The 16,447-nt window shown below is 38.3% G+C and overlaps 1 protein-coding gene across 1 annotated transcript in view; it reads left to right on the top strand.

Annotated features, from left to right (window-relative positions):
• Positions 1-591: 591 nt before the first annotated feature.
• Positions 592-16,447, top strand: part of GPR137C (G protein-coupled receptor 137C) — a 53,377-nt gene continuing 37,521 nt past the window's right edge. Inside the window, exon 1 of the mRNA XM_060003449.1 lies at positions 592-990. Coding sequence (XP_059859432.1) covers positions 592-990 — 399 coding nt within the window. The remainder of the gene's footprint in view (positions 991-16,447) is intronic.

Genomic DNA, 16,447 nt, shown 5'->3' with positions numbered 1-16,447 from the left:
TCTTACGTGCAGCCTTTCCAGCCAATGGGAAGCGCAGGGGGCGGAGCGACAGCCGCCCCGCTGACAGGCGACAACCGAGCCCGCCCGCAGGCGCGAGCTGGCCGTGCAGTTGCTGGACCAATCGGCAGCATGGGTGGGGAGTGAAGGGGAGGAGCAAGAGGGGAAAGCGGGCACCCAATCAGAGCTTGGCCTCCTGGAGCGACAGGTCCAGCGGCCTGTGGCCTTCCGAGCGCGGCGCGAGGGGGCGAGCCCGCTTGGGCCAATCGGCGGGAGCCCACGGTGCGGAGCGAGCACCTCAAATGCTCGGGTTTCTCAGCTGATTGTCTCCAGCCGAGAGTTGTTTTTTGCAGCTACCGAGCCGAGCCGCAGCAGGAGGAGCCGAGACCCCCCGGGGGGGGGGGCGGGGAGAGGAGGCGGGGTCCCAGGAGCCGCGGCTGCTCTCCGCGGGGCTCCGGGTCCTGTCACGGCGCTTCCTGGGGTTGGAGGTTGGGGTGGGTGGGGGGTCAGGGAGACATCCTTCTCCCCCTCGACAGCAGCTCCGAGTCCGGCCCCTTGCTTCCCGCGCTCTTTCGCCCGCCCCCTAGCCCCCTCATGAGGGCGTCCGTGCCGGGTCCGGCGGCCGGCCGCGAGCCCTCCACGCCCGGCGGGGGCGGCGGAGGCGCCGCGGTGCCGGGCTCCGTGCAGTTGACGCTGAGCATCCTGCACGCCCTGCTCTACGCCGCGCTCTTCGCCTTTGCCTACCTGCAGCTGTGGCGGCTGCTCCTGTACCGTGAGCGGCGGCTGAGTTACCAGAGCCTCTGCCTCTTCCTCTGTCTCCTGTGGGCAGCGCTCAGGACCACCCTCTTCTCCGCCGCCTTCTCGCTCAGCGGCTCCCTGCCCCTGCTCCGGCCGCCCGCTCACCTGCACTTCTTCCCCCACTGGCTGCTCTACTGCTTCCCCTCCTGTCTCCAGTTCTCCACGCTCTGTCTCCTCAACCTCTACCTAGCGGAGGTAAGGCGGGAGGACCAGCACGCGGGGCCGGGCGGGAGAGCGGGGCCGCCGAGTTCAACTCGGGCTGAGGACCGGTGGCGGGGGGGGGGGGGTGCGAACCGCGAGAGGCGGACCCGAGAGCAGCCCGGGGGAAACCGAGGCACGCATGGTGTGTGCGCCAGGGTTCTCGTCCTAAACTTAAGCAGCCGATCGGCTCGGCGACTGAGGGGCTTGCGGGGTGTGAGCGAGAGTGTGTGTTCCGACAACTTGAAACAGCAGGACCAGCCTTTGTTCAGCGTCCTGGCCCTCTAAGGGAAGGTGTCGGTGCCACCGACAAAGTGGCATCGCAAAAAGTAGCAGCCCCAGTAGCTCTGCTGAAGCTGGACTGTGTTGAGAGAGGTTGGATGCTGAGGTAGCAGCAGCTCTGCTGAAGCTGGACTGCTGCCAGCCATTACGTCACCAGGCAGAGCTGTTCCTCTGCTATTGTTGCTGCGTTTCTTTTATTAGAAGCTTTATTCTCTCCTGCATCTCCTTTCCCCGGGCTCGATAAGCCTCACACAGATTCCGTTCGATAGTTCTCCGGCGGGGTTAATAAGCCATAACCAATGTCGAGGATCAGTATAAAGACCTCCGTAAAGCCCCGAGTGTGTTTGCCCCAGTTGCTTCATGTTTTGTTTTGGCTATTTATCCTACCTCTTATAGACTAGTCTTTTTTTTTTTTTTGAGCTAATTAAGAGAGAAAATACTAGCTTAACCTGCGCCTATTGCAGAAACAAACCACCAAACTGTTTTTTCAATAACTTGCTTAATAGCTGGAACCTAATCACACCCCCTTTCTCTTTTATGAGGAATTGCTGGTTGGTTTGCATTGTTCTGCAGCACTTAGGTATTTAACCCATTTCAAACAGGTTTGGGAGTGTAAGGTTGTCAATCATGTGTGCCAGCTAGTGGTATTTAAGCCACAGTATTTTGAGAATTGCCAAAAAAAAAAAAAAAAAACAATTCCCCCGCCCTCCCCGCAAAAAAAAAAAAATCTTGAGGAGGAGAGGAAACAAGGTGACATCATATGCTTAATACTGACTAATATAGAACAATATTGGTCTATGCAGCTAATCCTCTCAAAGGCTTTTGGAGGTGATGAGAATTAACATAGTTCTGAGCAAAAGTAAAAAAACATTTGAGGCAGATTAAGTGTTTATATTCCCTGCGTAAACCAACTCTTTTCTCCCATAATAGCTAGGAAGTAGAATGCATAATTTTAAAAGCACAGTCATAACTTCAGCTTTTTACCACACTAAAAACAACAGTTCAGAATAGGCAACAAAACTAATTTAGCTTTAATTCCCCATCATTTGGAAGTCCAAGCAATACAATGACAAAAACCCAAACATTAAGAAGCCGTAAGTAAAAAGCATGGGTAATCATAAATCAAATAAACATGCCAATCATGTCACTTATTTGAAGATGTTCTGATCTTCTAGTTGTTGTTTAAACTGTTATAACACTTCAGTCCTTCATAGTTAAGCTGATACATTGTATTCTTCCTGACACCATTTCTGATACACTACCAGCAACATCTCATCATTAAAGCTTTGCTCTAGCTTCAGATATAGTTAATTTACCTCAGTGTGACTAGCAGTCCTTAGGCCATGAGTATCAGATAATTTGTTTTTCCCCTATGCATTTTTGACTAACAAAGTCATATTAATGACTCATCGTAAAATAATTGGTGGGCATTTCATAAAGTAGCTAAATACTCTTTTTACTTTTTTCTTGAAATATAACATATAACATAAAGTACATAAAGCTTAAGTATACAGCTAGGTGAAATTTTACATACACTCGTGTTACCACCACTAGATTAAAATATACAGCATTTTCAGTGCCCCAGAAGGTCCGCTTGTGCCCTTTACCAGTCATACCTGTCACCCTGAGGTAAACACAATGTGAGTAAACATTATCACAATAGAAAAAAAGCATCTGTATTTAAGCTCAAAATTCTAAAAGTATACTTCTACGGCATAAACTACACAATATCTAGATTGGGTTTTCAGTCTTTTGATTGCTGTTATTCCAAGCTAGTGACAGAGAATTTAAACGTCTAAAAGTCTTCCTGTTAAATGGATCTCTTGTTAGTTTCATGTACTTTTTAAAAAGCAATAAGATTCTATTACCCTAGAAAACATAATTTGGAAAGAAGCTGAACTAAAGTTTTTTTCATTTTGTAGTGTCTCCTAGAAAGAGTGTAGGTTGTTTGTCTATCCGTTTTTTTAGTAAAATTAACAATTTTAAGACACATAACTATAACTTGAACAAATTTTCAACCTGTTTAAAAAGAGATATTTTAACCAGAAATCATTTCCATATTCACTAAAAAAATCCAAAGGAATCTGTATTTAAAATAGTATTTGAATTCAAATTTTTATATCAATTTCAAGTAACTGGAAGCACACTTCTTATTGATCGTTCTGAATGAATAAAGCTTTCCCAATGAGTTCTTTGTTTTTTCTTTTTTAAAATAAATTTATTTTATTTATTTATTTTTGGCTGCGTTGGGTCTTCGTTGCTGTGCCCAGGCTTTCTCTAGTTGCAGAGAGTGGGGGCTACTGTTCATTGCACTGCGCGGGCTTCTCATTGCGGTGGCTTCTCTTGTTGTGGAGCACGGGCTCTAGGTGCGCGGGCTTCAGTAGTTGTGACACGCAGGCTCAGTAGTTGTGGCTTGTAGGCTCTAGAGCACAGGCTCAGTAGTTGTGGCGCAGGGGCTTAGTTGCTCCGCAGCATGTGGGATCTTCCCAGACCAGGGCTCGAACCCACGTCCCCTGCATTGGCAGGCGGATTCTTAACCACTGCGCCACCAGAGAATCCCCCCAGTGAGTTCTTTGTATTATAGCAAAGCGATAGGGAAAGTCTACATGGTGACAAAAACAAAACTTAACTAAAATTTGACCTTTTTTTTAACAAAAGGTCCTTATATCTGTTTTAAATAGTTGTGCTTCTTGATTACCAAATCACTCTGTCTTTACTGTCATATTAAATGCCAATTTCATTTTACTTTTGACCTCTTTAAAGTATTTGTTGTGTCCATTTCTCACTAATTAAAAACATCCTAACTCTAAGGACTTAGTTACAAAGAACCATAGAGCAGTGTAAAAATAAAGTTAGTAAAACAACCATTACTACTTTGAATACATTTTGCTAGTTCTTCTAAAAATAAGTTTTCAAAAAGTTAAGACTGGGCTTCCCTGGTGGTGCAGTTGTTAAGAATCCCCCTGCCAATGCAGGGGACACAGGTTCGAGCCCTGGTCTGGGAAGATCCCACATGCTGCGGAGCAACTAAGCCCGTGCTCCACAACTACTGAGCCTGCACTGTAGAGCCAGCAAGCCACAACTACTGAGCCCACGTGCCTAGAGCCCATGCTTCACAACAAAAGAAGCCACTGCAGTGAGAAGCCCGCGCACTGCAAAGAAGAGCAGCCCCCCCTTGCCACAACTAGAGAAAGCCCGCGCACAGTAACGAAGACCCAATGCAGCCAAAAATAAATGAAATAAAAAATAAATTTATATTAAAAAGTTAAGGGCTTCCCTGGTGGCGCAGTGGTTGGGGGTCCGCCTGCCGATGCAGGGGGCGCGGGTTCATGTCCTGGTCCAGGGGAATCCCATGTGCCACGGAGTGGCTGGGCCTGTGCTCCGTGGCAGGAGAGGCCACAGCAGTGAGAGGCCTGCTTACTGCAAAAAAAAAAAAAAAAAAAAAGTTAAGACTGCCTAAACCACTCTTTCTTTTGTTGACTACACTTGAATGGAATTCAAATGAGGGGGAGTAGCCCTTTCTGAAATAATTAGATTTACCATACTTAACCTCCTGGAAGCAGATAGTTGAAAAAAAGAAAAAAAGAAAAACCTGTACACTAAGTTAAAAACACCTATTGAACTTTTTCCAGCATGATTAATAGAACGTGTACTTTACCAGAGAACGGTTCACAGTCCTGTATGTTTAACAGAGAAGGTTTCAGTCTTTAAAACAAATTATGTGATAAAACATGGTACCTACCATTGGAACAAGTAAAAGGACTAAAAATGAGTGTTGATAGTATACTATCTTTGGAGTATTGTTGATGCATGCCAAAATCAATGAGTTCATCTCCATGACCCATAGTGACATTTTTTTCTTACAATTTTGTAAAATGGGTGCCAGTTGCTTAATCGGGATAAAATGCAGTGACTAAATCACAGTGCCAAAACAGCTAGGAAAATTAAATTCAGAATCTTAACTCTTATATTCATGGATGCTATCATTGTCCCTGACATTGGATATATTCTTCCAAATATTGATGGAATGTCAAACAACATGGAGTGCAACTTAACAGGTACTTTGGTTTTGTTACCATGTTCTGTGATTTCTCACAAAAGTATTTCTACCACCTAAAATAGAAATTCCTTAAGGATAAGAAGTTATTTTATCATACTTTAATCTCATAGAACAATGGTGAATATATTTTTGAATGACAGTCTTGAAAAGGCCAAAATCTTGAAAATATTTAGCTATCTAAAATTTGAGAGTTAATTTTGATGAATATGTGAGGTAAATTATTTGTGTACTTTCTGGGATCTTTATATTTTCTGCCTAAAAGATTGCTTATGATATGAATGCTAAGATTCTCTTAGATTTTCTTGGTTTAGTTAGTTACTTCTGATTACTACAGGTAAAATTTTACTAATGAAGCCACTTTAATATATTAGAGTTTTGCTTAGCAAAACTATTCTTATATCATGGCAAATGGCCCATGATAATTAGGGCTTTGCTAATTTGATTTCAACAAATTCTATTAAACAGAAAAGTCTGCAGAACAAGCAAGTCTCACATCATGAGTCAGTTACTATTTACTGGAAATCGTGGTTTTGTCAATGTTGGGTTTTTATCCATAACTGTGATTATGAACTGTTTTTATCCAAATCTTCTAAACTGTTCTATCCATTAACTTGATTGTTTTTCCTGAGATCATCTGTGAAGCAAGAGTTTGCGATACAGTTCCATGGCAAAGACCTGATTACAATGCCTTACATTCTATGTGATTTAATATTTTCAAAGCACTTCATAACAGTTGTCTTCATAATCCCTATGAAATAGGTAGATATAAACAAGGTGTGATTTGTCCAAGGTTTTATGGCTAATATAATATGTATCAGAAATGAGACTACTGCATAGCCCACAGGCTATAAAGTCTTGTCAAGTGATCGCTCCCTGTGAACTTTTCTGAATACCATTAACACTGTTTATTATTTAGTGCTCACTATTTAACTTGCTTTCCCATTTTCCACCATTTCAAACCTTTTCCACTCTCCAGCAAACTTTTTTCCTCCTTCATACTCAGCACATGACCCTCGCCTCCTAGTTTATAGAAATAGAAACCAGGGCCATCTGGCTGAACAGAGATTCCGAGAAATGCCTTAAAATGCTACAGAGAGCATTTAATCCCTTTCAATGAATGATTGAGCTGGTAAGTGAGGAAGTTCCTCAGAGACAAGAAACCACAAAAAAAGAAGTGAATATGAAATTATAAAGTACCACACAAATATTTGTCTTGGGTTTTGGGGTAGTTGCTAGCTGCTTCCTGCTAACCTAAAGCCTGGATTTCAATGTGCTGGGGTTCTGAAGAGGTGACATAGGAGGCAATACCTGGTGGCGAGGTCTAAACAAAGAACTCATCTGCTCCAACTTAATGCCAGGACTCTCGGAACACACATCTTCAGTGGATGAATTATGGGATAAATAAGCAGATCCTTAGAGGTTGGTGGTGGGATTTATGCTTGTCTCTGCCTTGGCTCTGGGTGAAGGAGGTACAAATTGAGGAAAGAAATGTCTTCTCTGAAAATGCGTAGCAAGCTTATTCTCACACAAGTTTGAAGCCTGAAATCACACTTCTGTGATGTTAGAGGGGGAAAAATCCTGGGTTGGTGGTAACCTCAAGGACCTGGAAGGAGCAAATGCAAATAATCTGTTGAGGAGTGTACTGTACTCCCAGAATCCTGACAAATAAAATTTGAAAGAACATGAGCTCAAAATGAAAAATCACTCTAGGGACTCTTCCCTGCAAAGATTGAAGATGTCAGAATTATCAGATAGATTGTATAAAATTTTCACTTATCTGATTTAAGTAAGTAAACACTGGTGATATATGATAAATAATCAAAATTGACTAGGCATATTTGGAGAAAAGTCATTTTTTAAATGAAAAATACAATTAAAATTAGAAACTGAAATGAACTGAACAGATTAAATAGCTAAAAAGAAATCATTAAGCTCAAAGATCTGAGGGAGAAAATCACCCAGAATATAGCCCAGAGAAATAAAAGATGGAAATAAGAGATTAACAGAGAATGAAGATATAATGAGCAGGTCCAGTGTATATCTAATTAGAATTTCAGAGAAATTACTTAAAAGAATAATGACTTAGAGTTTTCCCAAATTTATGAAAGATGCCAAATTTCAAATTCAGAGAGCCCAAAAAACCCAAGACAGGTTAAAAGAAAATGAACAGAGTAAAACCTCAAAATACCAAAGACAAAATGTTTTTAAAACAATTAGAGATAATATTACCAACAAAGGAATGAAAGTTAGTTTTTGTTGGCATTTCATTAACAACTAATGAATCCAGAAGATGGTGAAACATCTTGAAAATGCTGAGAGAAAATAACCAGCAAAATTCTACCCACAATAAAACTATCAATAATAAGGGTGAAATAAAAGCTAAGTTGGGAGTGACATCAGCAAGATGGTGATGGACCCTCCATCCCCCTGAAAACATACTGATCAGCAACAAGTCATAAATTCCCTTTGTGAGAGATCCAGAAACGAATTGAAAGGCTCCTGCACTGCAGGTGAACACAAAACGAGAATCACCAAAACCAGTAGGGAGATTTGGGACAGACTCTCGTCAGAGTCCCTGACCCCAGCACAGTGCCATAAAATTGGGAAGAGACCTCCTAGGTCTCAGTTTCTCCCAGAGGAGGGAAGGGGTTAGTTCACATGTCCAGCACCCCAGCTTTTCTTGGGGAGCTCCCCACAGATCAGGCTTCTGTCTTGCCAGTCTTAGAACCCTGACAGGTTCAGTACAGTTTAGACACCTGGAGGAGAATGGAGACAGCAATTTGAACTGGCAGACAACATAGTTCCCCTGCTTCCTCAGCACAGAACGAGCAAACCAGAACTACAGCTTCCTGCTACTCCCTGAGGAGGGAAAGAGTTGGTAGAGGCCCCCAAAGGCTCTGGACAAGTTGATTGGTGACAGTGTTCTACTGTCCAAGGCCAGTCCATGAAGATTGGGAGAGGTACCTGTTTTGTCTAATGCACAGACAGTAATGCAGAGAGTTGAGAAAAATGAAGAATCAGGCAGAGATGTTTCAAACAAAGCAAGATAAATCTCCAGAAACCCTAATGAAACAGAGGTATATAATTTACCTGACAGAGAATTCAAAATAACTGTCATTAAGATGCTAACTACAGGCAAGAGAACAAAGCATGAGAAATTTCAACAGAGATAGAAAATGTTAAGGGAATTCCCTGGCGGTCCAGTGGTTAGGACTTCGCTCTTCCACTGCAGGGGGCATGGGTTCAAACGCTGGTAAGGAAACTAAGATCCCACAAGCCACACAGCACAGCCAAAAAAAAAAAAAAGTACAAAACAGAAATCATGGAGCTGAAGAACATGAAAACTGAAGTGAAAAATTCACTTGAGCAGTTCATCAATAGACTAGATATCAGACAGGAGAAAGGATCAGTGAACTTTAAGACAAGTCATTGGAAATAATTTAGTCAGAAAAGAAAAAGGAATGAAAAAGAATGAACAAAACTAAAGGGACTTATGGTACACCATCAAACAGATGCATATACACATTGAATCCCAGACAGAGAAGAAAGTACCAGAAAGCTTATTCGATGATGATGATAATGATGACTGAAAAATTCCCAAAACTAGAGTAGAAAATGGACATCCAGATCCAAGAAGTCAAAAGAATACAAAGAAATCCACACCAAGACACATTATAATCAAATTATCAGAAGTCAAAGGCCTTTGAATTTTGAAAGCAGAGAAGGAAGAGACTTGTCACAGGGGAACCCCTACAAGACTATAAGAAATTTTTCAGCAGAAATTTTGCAGGCCAGAAAAAGAGCAGGATAATCTTATTAAAGTGCTAAGAGAAAACAACAACAACAACAAAACGCCAAGTAAGAATAACATACTCTGCAAAACTAGCCTTCAAAAAATAGAGAGATCATGACCTTCCCAGATAAACAAAAGCTGAAGGTCACCACTAAACCTGTCTTGTAAGAAATGCTAAAGAGAGTTCTTCAGGTTGAAACAAAATGATGCTAAAAAGTAACACAGTAGCATAGGTATGAAACTCATTGATAAAGATGAATATATAGACAAATACAGAATATTGTATTACTATAATGTGGTGGGTAAATCACTTTTAATTCTAGTATAAAAGTTAAGAATAAATATTAAACTAACTATAAAGATATTAAAAGATACACAATATAAACAGATGTAAGTTATGACAACAATAAAATGTTGGAGGGTGGGTGGAAGAAGTTTAAGTGTAGAGTTTTTGTATGCAGTTGAATTTATCAGCTTTAAATAGACTGTTTCATAAGATATTTTTTGTAAGCCTTAAGGTAACCACACACACGGACATACACCACACACACACTATAGAAGTTACACAAAATTAAAATGGAAAATAATCAAAGTATATCAATATGAAAAAAAATTAACAAAACAGGAAGACAGCAAGAGAGGAAATAACAGACCAAAGAACTACAAAGCTAATAGAAAAACATCAACAAAATAGCAATATAAATAGTTTCTTTCCAGTAAGTACTTTAAATGTAAATTGATTAAACTCCCCAATCAAAGGACATAAGAGTTGCTGAATGGACTAAAAATATAAAAGACCAAACTGTATGCTGTCTACAAGAAACTCACTTTCGATTTAAAGGTACACGTAGACTGAAAATAAAAGGATGGAAAAAGATACTATGCAAATAGTAACCAAAAGAATGCAGGGGTTGCTTTAGTTAGACAAAATAGACTTTAAGTCAAAAACTGTCATAAGAGGCAAAGAAGGACATTATATTATTATATTATGAAAGGGTCAATCCTCCAGGTAGATATAACAATTATAAATATGCATCCAATATCAGAGTACCTAAACATATAAAACAAATATTGACAGAACGGAAGGGAGAAATAAGACAGTAACACCATAACAGTAAGAGACTTCAATGTCCCACTTTCAATAACGGATAGAACATCCAGACAGAAGATCAATAAAGAAACCAAGCACTTGAGCAACATTATGGACCAAATGGCACTGACAGACATATGTAGAACATTTCACACAACAGCAGCAAAATACACATTCTTCTCAAGCACACATAGATCTTGCTCCAGGGTAGATTGCATGTTAGGTCACAAAATAAGTCTTAGCGCATTTAATAAGATTAAGATCATACAAAGTATCTTTTCCAACTACAGTGAAATGAAACTAAAACTCAATAGCAGAAGTAAAACTGGAAAATTTACAACTATGTGAAAATTAACACACTGTTGAACAACCATTGGGTCAAAGAAATCAAAAAGGAAATTAGAAAATATGTCTTGACAAAAGAAAACACAACATTCCCGAAATTATGGGTTGCAGCAAAAGCAGTACTAAGAGAGATTTCCATAAGCACCTACATTTGAAAAGAAGAAAGATCTCAGATGAACAGCCTAACTTTACACCTCAAGGAGCTGAAAAATAGAACAAACTAAGCCCAGAATTAGCAGAAGGAAGGAGATAACAAAGATCAGAGCAGAAATAAACAAAATAGAGAATTAAAAAACAATTTTAAAAATTGATGAAACTAAGTTTTTTGAAAAGCTAAATAAAATTGACAAACTCTTAGCTAGACAATTAAGAAAAAAAGACAAAATAAGTAAAAGCAGAAATGAAAGAAGAGACATTACAACTGATGCCACAGAAATAAAAAGGGTCATAAGAGACTACTATAAGTAGTTATATACCAACAAGCTGAATAACTGAGAAGAAATCGATAAATTCCCATAAACATACAACCTACCAAGACTGAATCATGAAGAAACAAAGTATGAACAGACCTATAACTAGTATGGAGATTGAATCAATAATCAAAAAGCTCCCAGTAAAGAAACGTCCAGACCCAGATGGCTTCACTGGAGAATTCTACCAAATATTTAAAGAGTTAATATCAGTTATTCTCAAACATTTCCAAAAAAATTGAAGAGGAGAGAAGACTTCCTAACTAGTTCAATGAGGCCAGCATCACCTTGATACTAAAGCCAAAGATACCACCTGAAAAGAAAACTACAGGCCAGTATTCCTGATGAATATAGATGCAAAAGTCCTCAACAAAATACTATCAAACTGAATCCAACAGCACATTAAAAGTGTTATACACCATGACCAAGTGGGAATTACCTCTGAGATATATGGATGGTTCAAGAAAATCAATTAATGTAATATACCACATTAACAGAACAAAAGATAAGTCACATCTTTACAATAGATGCAGAAAAGGCATTTGACAAAATTTAACACCCTTTCATGATAAAAACTCAACAAAGAATAGAAAAAAAATACTTCAATGTAACAAAAAAAAGCTACAACTAACATCATTTTTTTTAATGTCTTGAGATATTTTCTAATTTCCCTTCTGCTTTCTTCCTTGACCCAATGGTTCTTCAAGAATGTGTTGTTTAATTTTCTAGTTTTACTTCTGCTCTTAGAAAATATAAAGAATATAAAAAATATGCAAGGAAATAACAAAAAATGCCAGTCATTGAGTATAATTTCTTTTTATTTCATGGAACACTTTTAGAAATTGACAACATACTAGAGCATGAAAGCAACACTTAACAAATTAGAGGCAGTGAGACACAGTGACTGAGAGTACATCTCAACCACTTACTGGCTCTGCCTATGTCCCATTTCCAAAAATGGATAATAATAATACATACTCCATAGGGTTATTGTGAGGACTAACTGATACAAAAATCAGAAAAAATAATTATAAAAATAACTTCAGGGAACTATATTCAATATCCTGTCATAAACCATAATGGAAGAGAATATGAAAAAGAATATATGTATAACTGAATCACTTTGCTATACAGCAGAAATTAACACAACATTGTAAATCAACTACAATAAGTTTTTTAAAAAAATAATTGCAAATATCTCTCATGAACATAGATTCAAAAATCCTTGACAAATCAAATCCAAATATATAGATAAAGGATAACATATCATGACAAAATATGTTTTATCCCAAGAATACAACATTGGTTTAACATTCAAAAATCAATGTAATAAACCATATTTGCAGTGTAGGGGAGAAAATCATACCATCTCAATAGATACAGGAAAAGAATTTGACAAAATTCAACAACCATTCATGATTTTTTTAAAAAATCAACTTTTAGCAAACTAAGAACAGAAATTCCTCAATCTACTAAAGAGCATCTACAAAAATACCTGTAGCCAACATAATAATGATGAAAGACTGAAAGATTACTCCCTATGCAAGAGGCAGGTACTTCACTTCTTGTCCTAGCCATTGTGCTGGAGGTTCAGCCATTGCAACAAGGTAAGGAAAAAAAGACAAACATTAGAAAGAAAGAAGTAAAATTGTCTTTATTTGTAGGTGACATGATTGAGGAAAAAATTTTAATGAACCTACAAAAATCAACTAGAGCTAATAAGTGAATTTAAGAAGTTTGCAGGATAAAACTATTTCATATACTAGCAGAAAACAATTGAAAAAAGAAATATAAAAACAATTCCATTTACGATAGTGCCCCACCCCAAATTAAAATATTTATGAATAAATAATATATGTGCAAGATCTTTACAATGAAAACTACAAAACTACTGAGAGAAATTAAAGAAGGCCTAAGTAAATGGCAAAAAATACCCTGGAAGAACCATTATTTTTAAGATATCACTTCTCCCCTAAATTGATATATATATTCAATGCAATCCCAATTAAAATATTAGCAGGATTTTTTGGTAGCAGTTGCCAAGATTATTTTTAAATGTATGTAGAAATACAGAGCATTTAGAATAGCGGAAACAATTTTGAAAAAGAAAACCAAAGTTGGATGATCACACTACCTGATTTCAAGACTTCCTGTAAAGCTATAGTAATTGAGACATTGTAATACTAGGGAAAAGATAGACATATAGATCAATGGAGAAGAAATGAGAATGCAGAATTAGACCCACACATATATAGTCAATAGACTTTTTACAAAGGTGCTCAGGTAATTGAGTGAGGAAACGAACATTTTTTTCAATAAATGGTTCTGAAATAATTGGGTATCCATATGGGGAACAATGAATACTGATTCTTACGTCACACCATACTTAGAAATCTACTTGCTATGGATCATAGACCTAAATGTAAAAGCTAAAACTCGTAGAAGAAAATCTTCATTACTTTGTAGGAGCCAAACATTTCTTAGGAAACAAAAAGCATGAACCCAAATTGACAAGACTTTATCAAAATAAAAGCTTGTTTTTTGCAAAACGGATAATGATTTGCAGCACATGTATCTGGCAAAGTACTTGTATCCAGAATAAATGAAGAACTCTTACAACTCAACAGTAAGAAAATCCAATAAATATGGGCAAAATATTTTAACAGACACTTCACAAAAGAAGATGTATGCGTGGCCAAGAAGCACATGAAAAGATGCTCATGATCGTTAGTCATCAGGAAAATGAAAATTACAACAATGAGATACCATTAAATATAGACTAGAAAGACTAAAATTAAGATGATTATACCAACTATTGCCAAAGATGTGTATTAATAAGAAAATATACCCTGATGATAGGAATATAGTTTTACAACCACTTTGGAAAGCAGTTGGACAGTTTTTGAAAAGTGAAATGCCATAAAACAGCTGTTGAAGTCCTAGAGGCCCAAGAGAAACAAAAGCATATGCCCATACAAAAACTTGAATGTGAATGTTCGTAGTAGCTTTATTCACAATGGCCCAAAACTGAAATTAACCCAAATATCCATAAAAAGCAAAGGGATAAACAAAATATGGTATATCCATACAAAGGAGTATACTTTGCAGTAAGAAAGGAACGTGCTAGTGATAAAAACAACAACATGGATGTATCTAAAAAATCAGTATGTAGAATGAAAGAAGCCAGACAAAAATGAGCTCACACTATGGCATTACATTTATAGTAAATTTTAGAAACTGCAGACTAACCTATAGTCACAAAAAGTGGATTACCTATTGCTTGGGGCCTGGGGCAGGATGAAATTTAGTGCGTGTGGAAAGATTCTGTATTTGATTGCAATGGTGGTTTCACAGGTTGCAAAAGTATGACAAGACTCATCAAATTGTGCACCCACATACATATATTATACCTCAATGAAATTGATTCCCCCTGCAAAAACAAAAACAGTGCAGAGGTTTGAAATATAATCTGAGAATAAGACCTAAAGTGAGGAAGAATGTAAAAAGTGTAGCCCCGTCACTTAGCAGCTCTGTGTAACTTCATAAAGTTATGTGGGTAAATGACATAACCTCTCTATGCCTATTTCCTCATTTATAAAAATGAGAATAATAATAGTACTTACCTCATAGAATCATTGTGAGGAGTAAAGTATATAATTCATATAAAATCTTTAGAGTGGTACCTGCCAAATGGTGATGATTGTTAGCTATTAATATTAAATTTCAAAAAATTAGGATTTCTTAGACTATGTTCTCTCACCCCCAAATAACTCTTTGAATTCAGTAACAGAAATAAAGTGTGAAAGTTTATTTAGAAAAATTTTAAACACTTATGAACACATGGGTAAAGGATGTAATCACAATGAAATTTAGAAAATACTTAGAATATGATAATAAAAATACTATATATCAGAACTTTATATGAAGCAGGTAAACTGGCACACAGAAGTAAATCTGGAACTTCAAATGTTTACATTAGAAAAGAAGAGCCTGAAATTTAGCAAGTTAAGTAAGCATCCAATTTTATGTTAAAAAAAAAAGATAAACCCAAAGGAAATAAGCAGAAGGAAATTAATGTAGAGATTAATAAAATAGAAAACATAATAATGAAGAGGCTTAACAAAACCAAGAGCTACCTCATACTTTTTTTTCATGGTCAAATTTCTTCAGGGGTGACCATGTACGTACTCACCATCTTCTCACTTCCCCAGCCACTCTAATCTGCTTTGCCCCATCACTCTACCAAAAGAGCTGTTGCCTAAGGCTCACAGTGACCTTCCTATCAACAAGTTCATTAGGCACTTTTCAGTCCTCACCCAGGTTCATCTCTCAGCAGCAATTGACTCCATAATTTTCTCTATAACACTTCCACTGGCTAGCACACTGTCCTGGATTTTTTTTTTTTTTTAAACTACCTTGCTTGCTTCTCTTCACGCTCATCTGCCTCTGCCTTGCCCTCAGAGGTTGAAGATTCTCAAGACCTAAGCCTAGGTCCCTTGCTCTTGCCAAGTGATTACATCCACATTCTTGGTATCATATCACTTAAAAGCAGATGACTCACGTACACATATCTATGATCCTAACACAGACTCTGAGCTCTCGCTTTCTATATTGTACACCTATTTGACATCTCTTCAAGGATATCTGAAGCCCTCAGATTCAGCACATCCATATCCAGCATATTCAACTGAGCTCAGGATCTTTCCTCCTCTCTCCCCACGCTACCCCTATTTTCCCCAAAACCTCACCTTCCTCTTTTCTTCCCCATTTCAGTGACTGGCACTGCTATCCATGTATTTACGTAGTTCAGAAACCTATGAGTCATTGCTGCTGCGTTCTCTCTCATACCTCACTTTCACCCCATTACCAAATCCTGTCTGTTACCTCCTAACATCTCTTAAGTCCATTCACTTCTTCCCATCCACAATGCCTGGTGCATACTACCATCTATCTATTGCCTAGTCTATGGCAGTTAGCGTCCTAATTGCTGTGTCTATATCCTCTGGGTCTTACTCAAAAAGAGCTTCCTTTAAAACAGGGGTCCCAAACTCAAAGGCCTAGAGGGCCCTGGATATTACCCTCTGAGAGATAATAGGGAATGGTAGTGACTATGGTGTATTAGAGAGCATATATCTAAAGAGGGCACTACATTAATTCAGTTTCAGCTGTGAGATGACATTGACAAATCATCTGATTTTTCAAGAGAAAGAAATTTGGATTTTTTAAGAGGAAATCTACTTTTTAAATAATGGAATTGAAGTATTGTTTAAAAAAAAAACCATAGGCTAACACTGGTTAAGCCAAACAAAACATTTTGTGAATCAGATCCAACCCATAGGCTACTAATCTGTATTTCCTTCTCCTCCCCCTTTTGTTTTTTCTGTATTATCTTCCTTAGAGGAATAAAACAAATC

This window comes from Delphinus delphis, chromosome 2, assembly GCF_949987515.2.
Source record: "Delphinus delphis chromosome 2, mDelDel1.2, whole genome shotgun sequence".
Taxonomy (NCBI): domain Eukaryota; kingdom Metazoa; phylum Chordata; class Mammalia; order Artiodactyla; family Delphinidae; genus Delphinus; species Delphinus delphis.
This window is presented reverse-complemented; position numbering and strand designations above follow the sequence as displayed.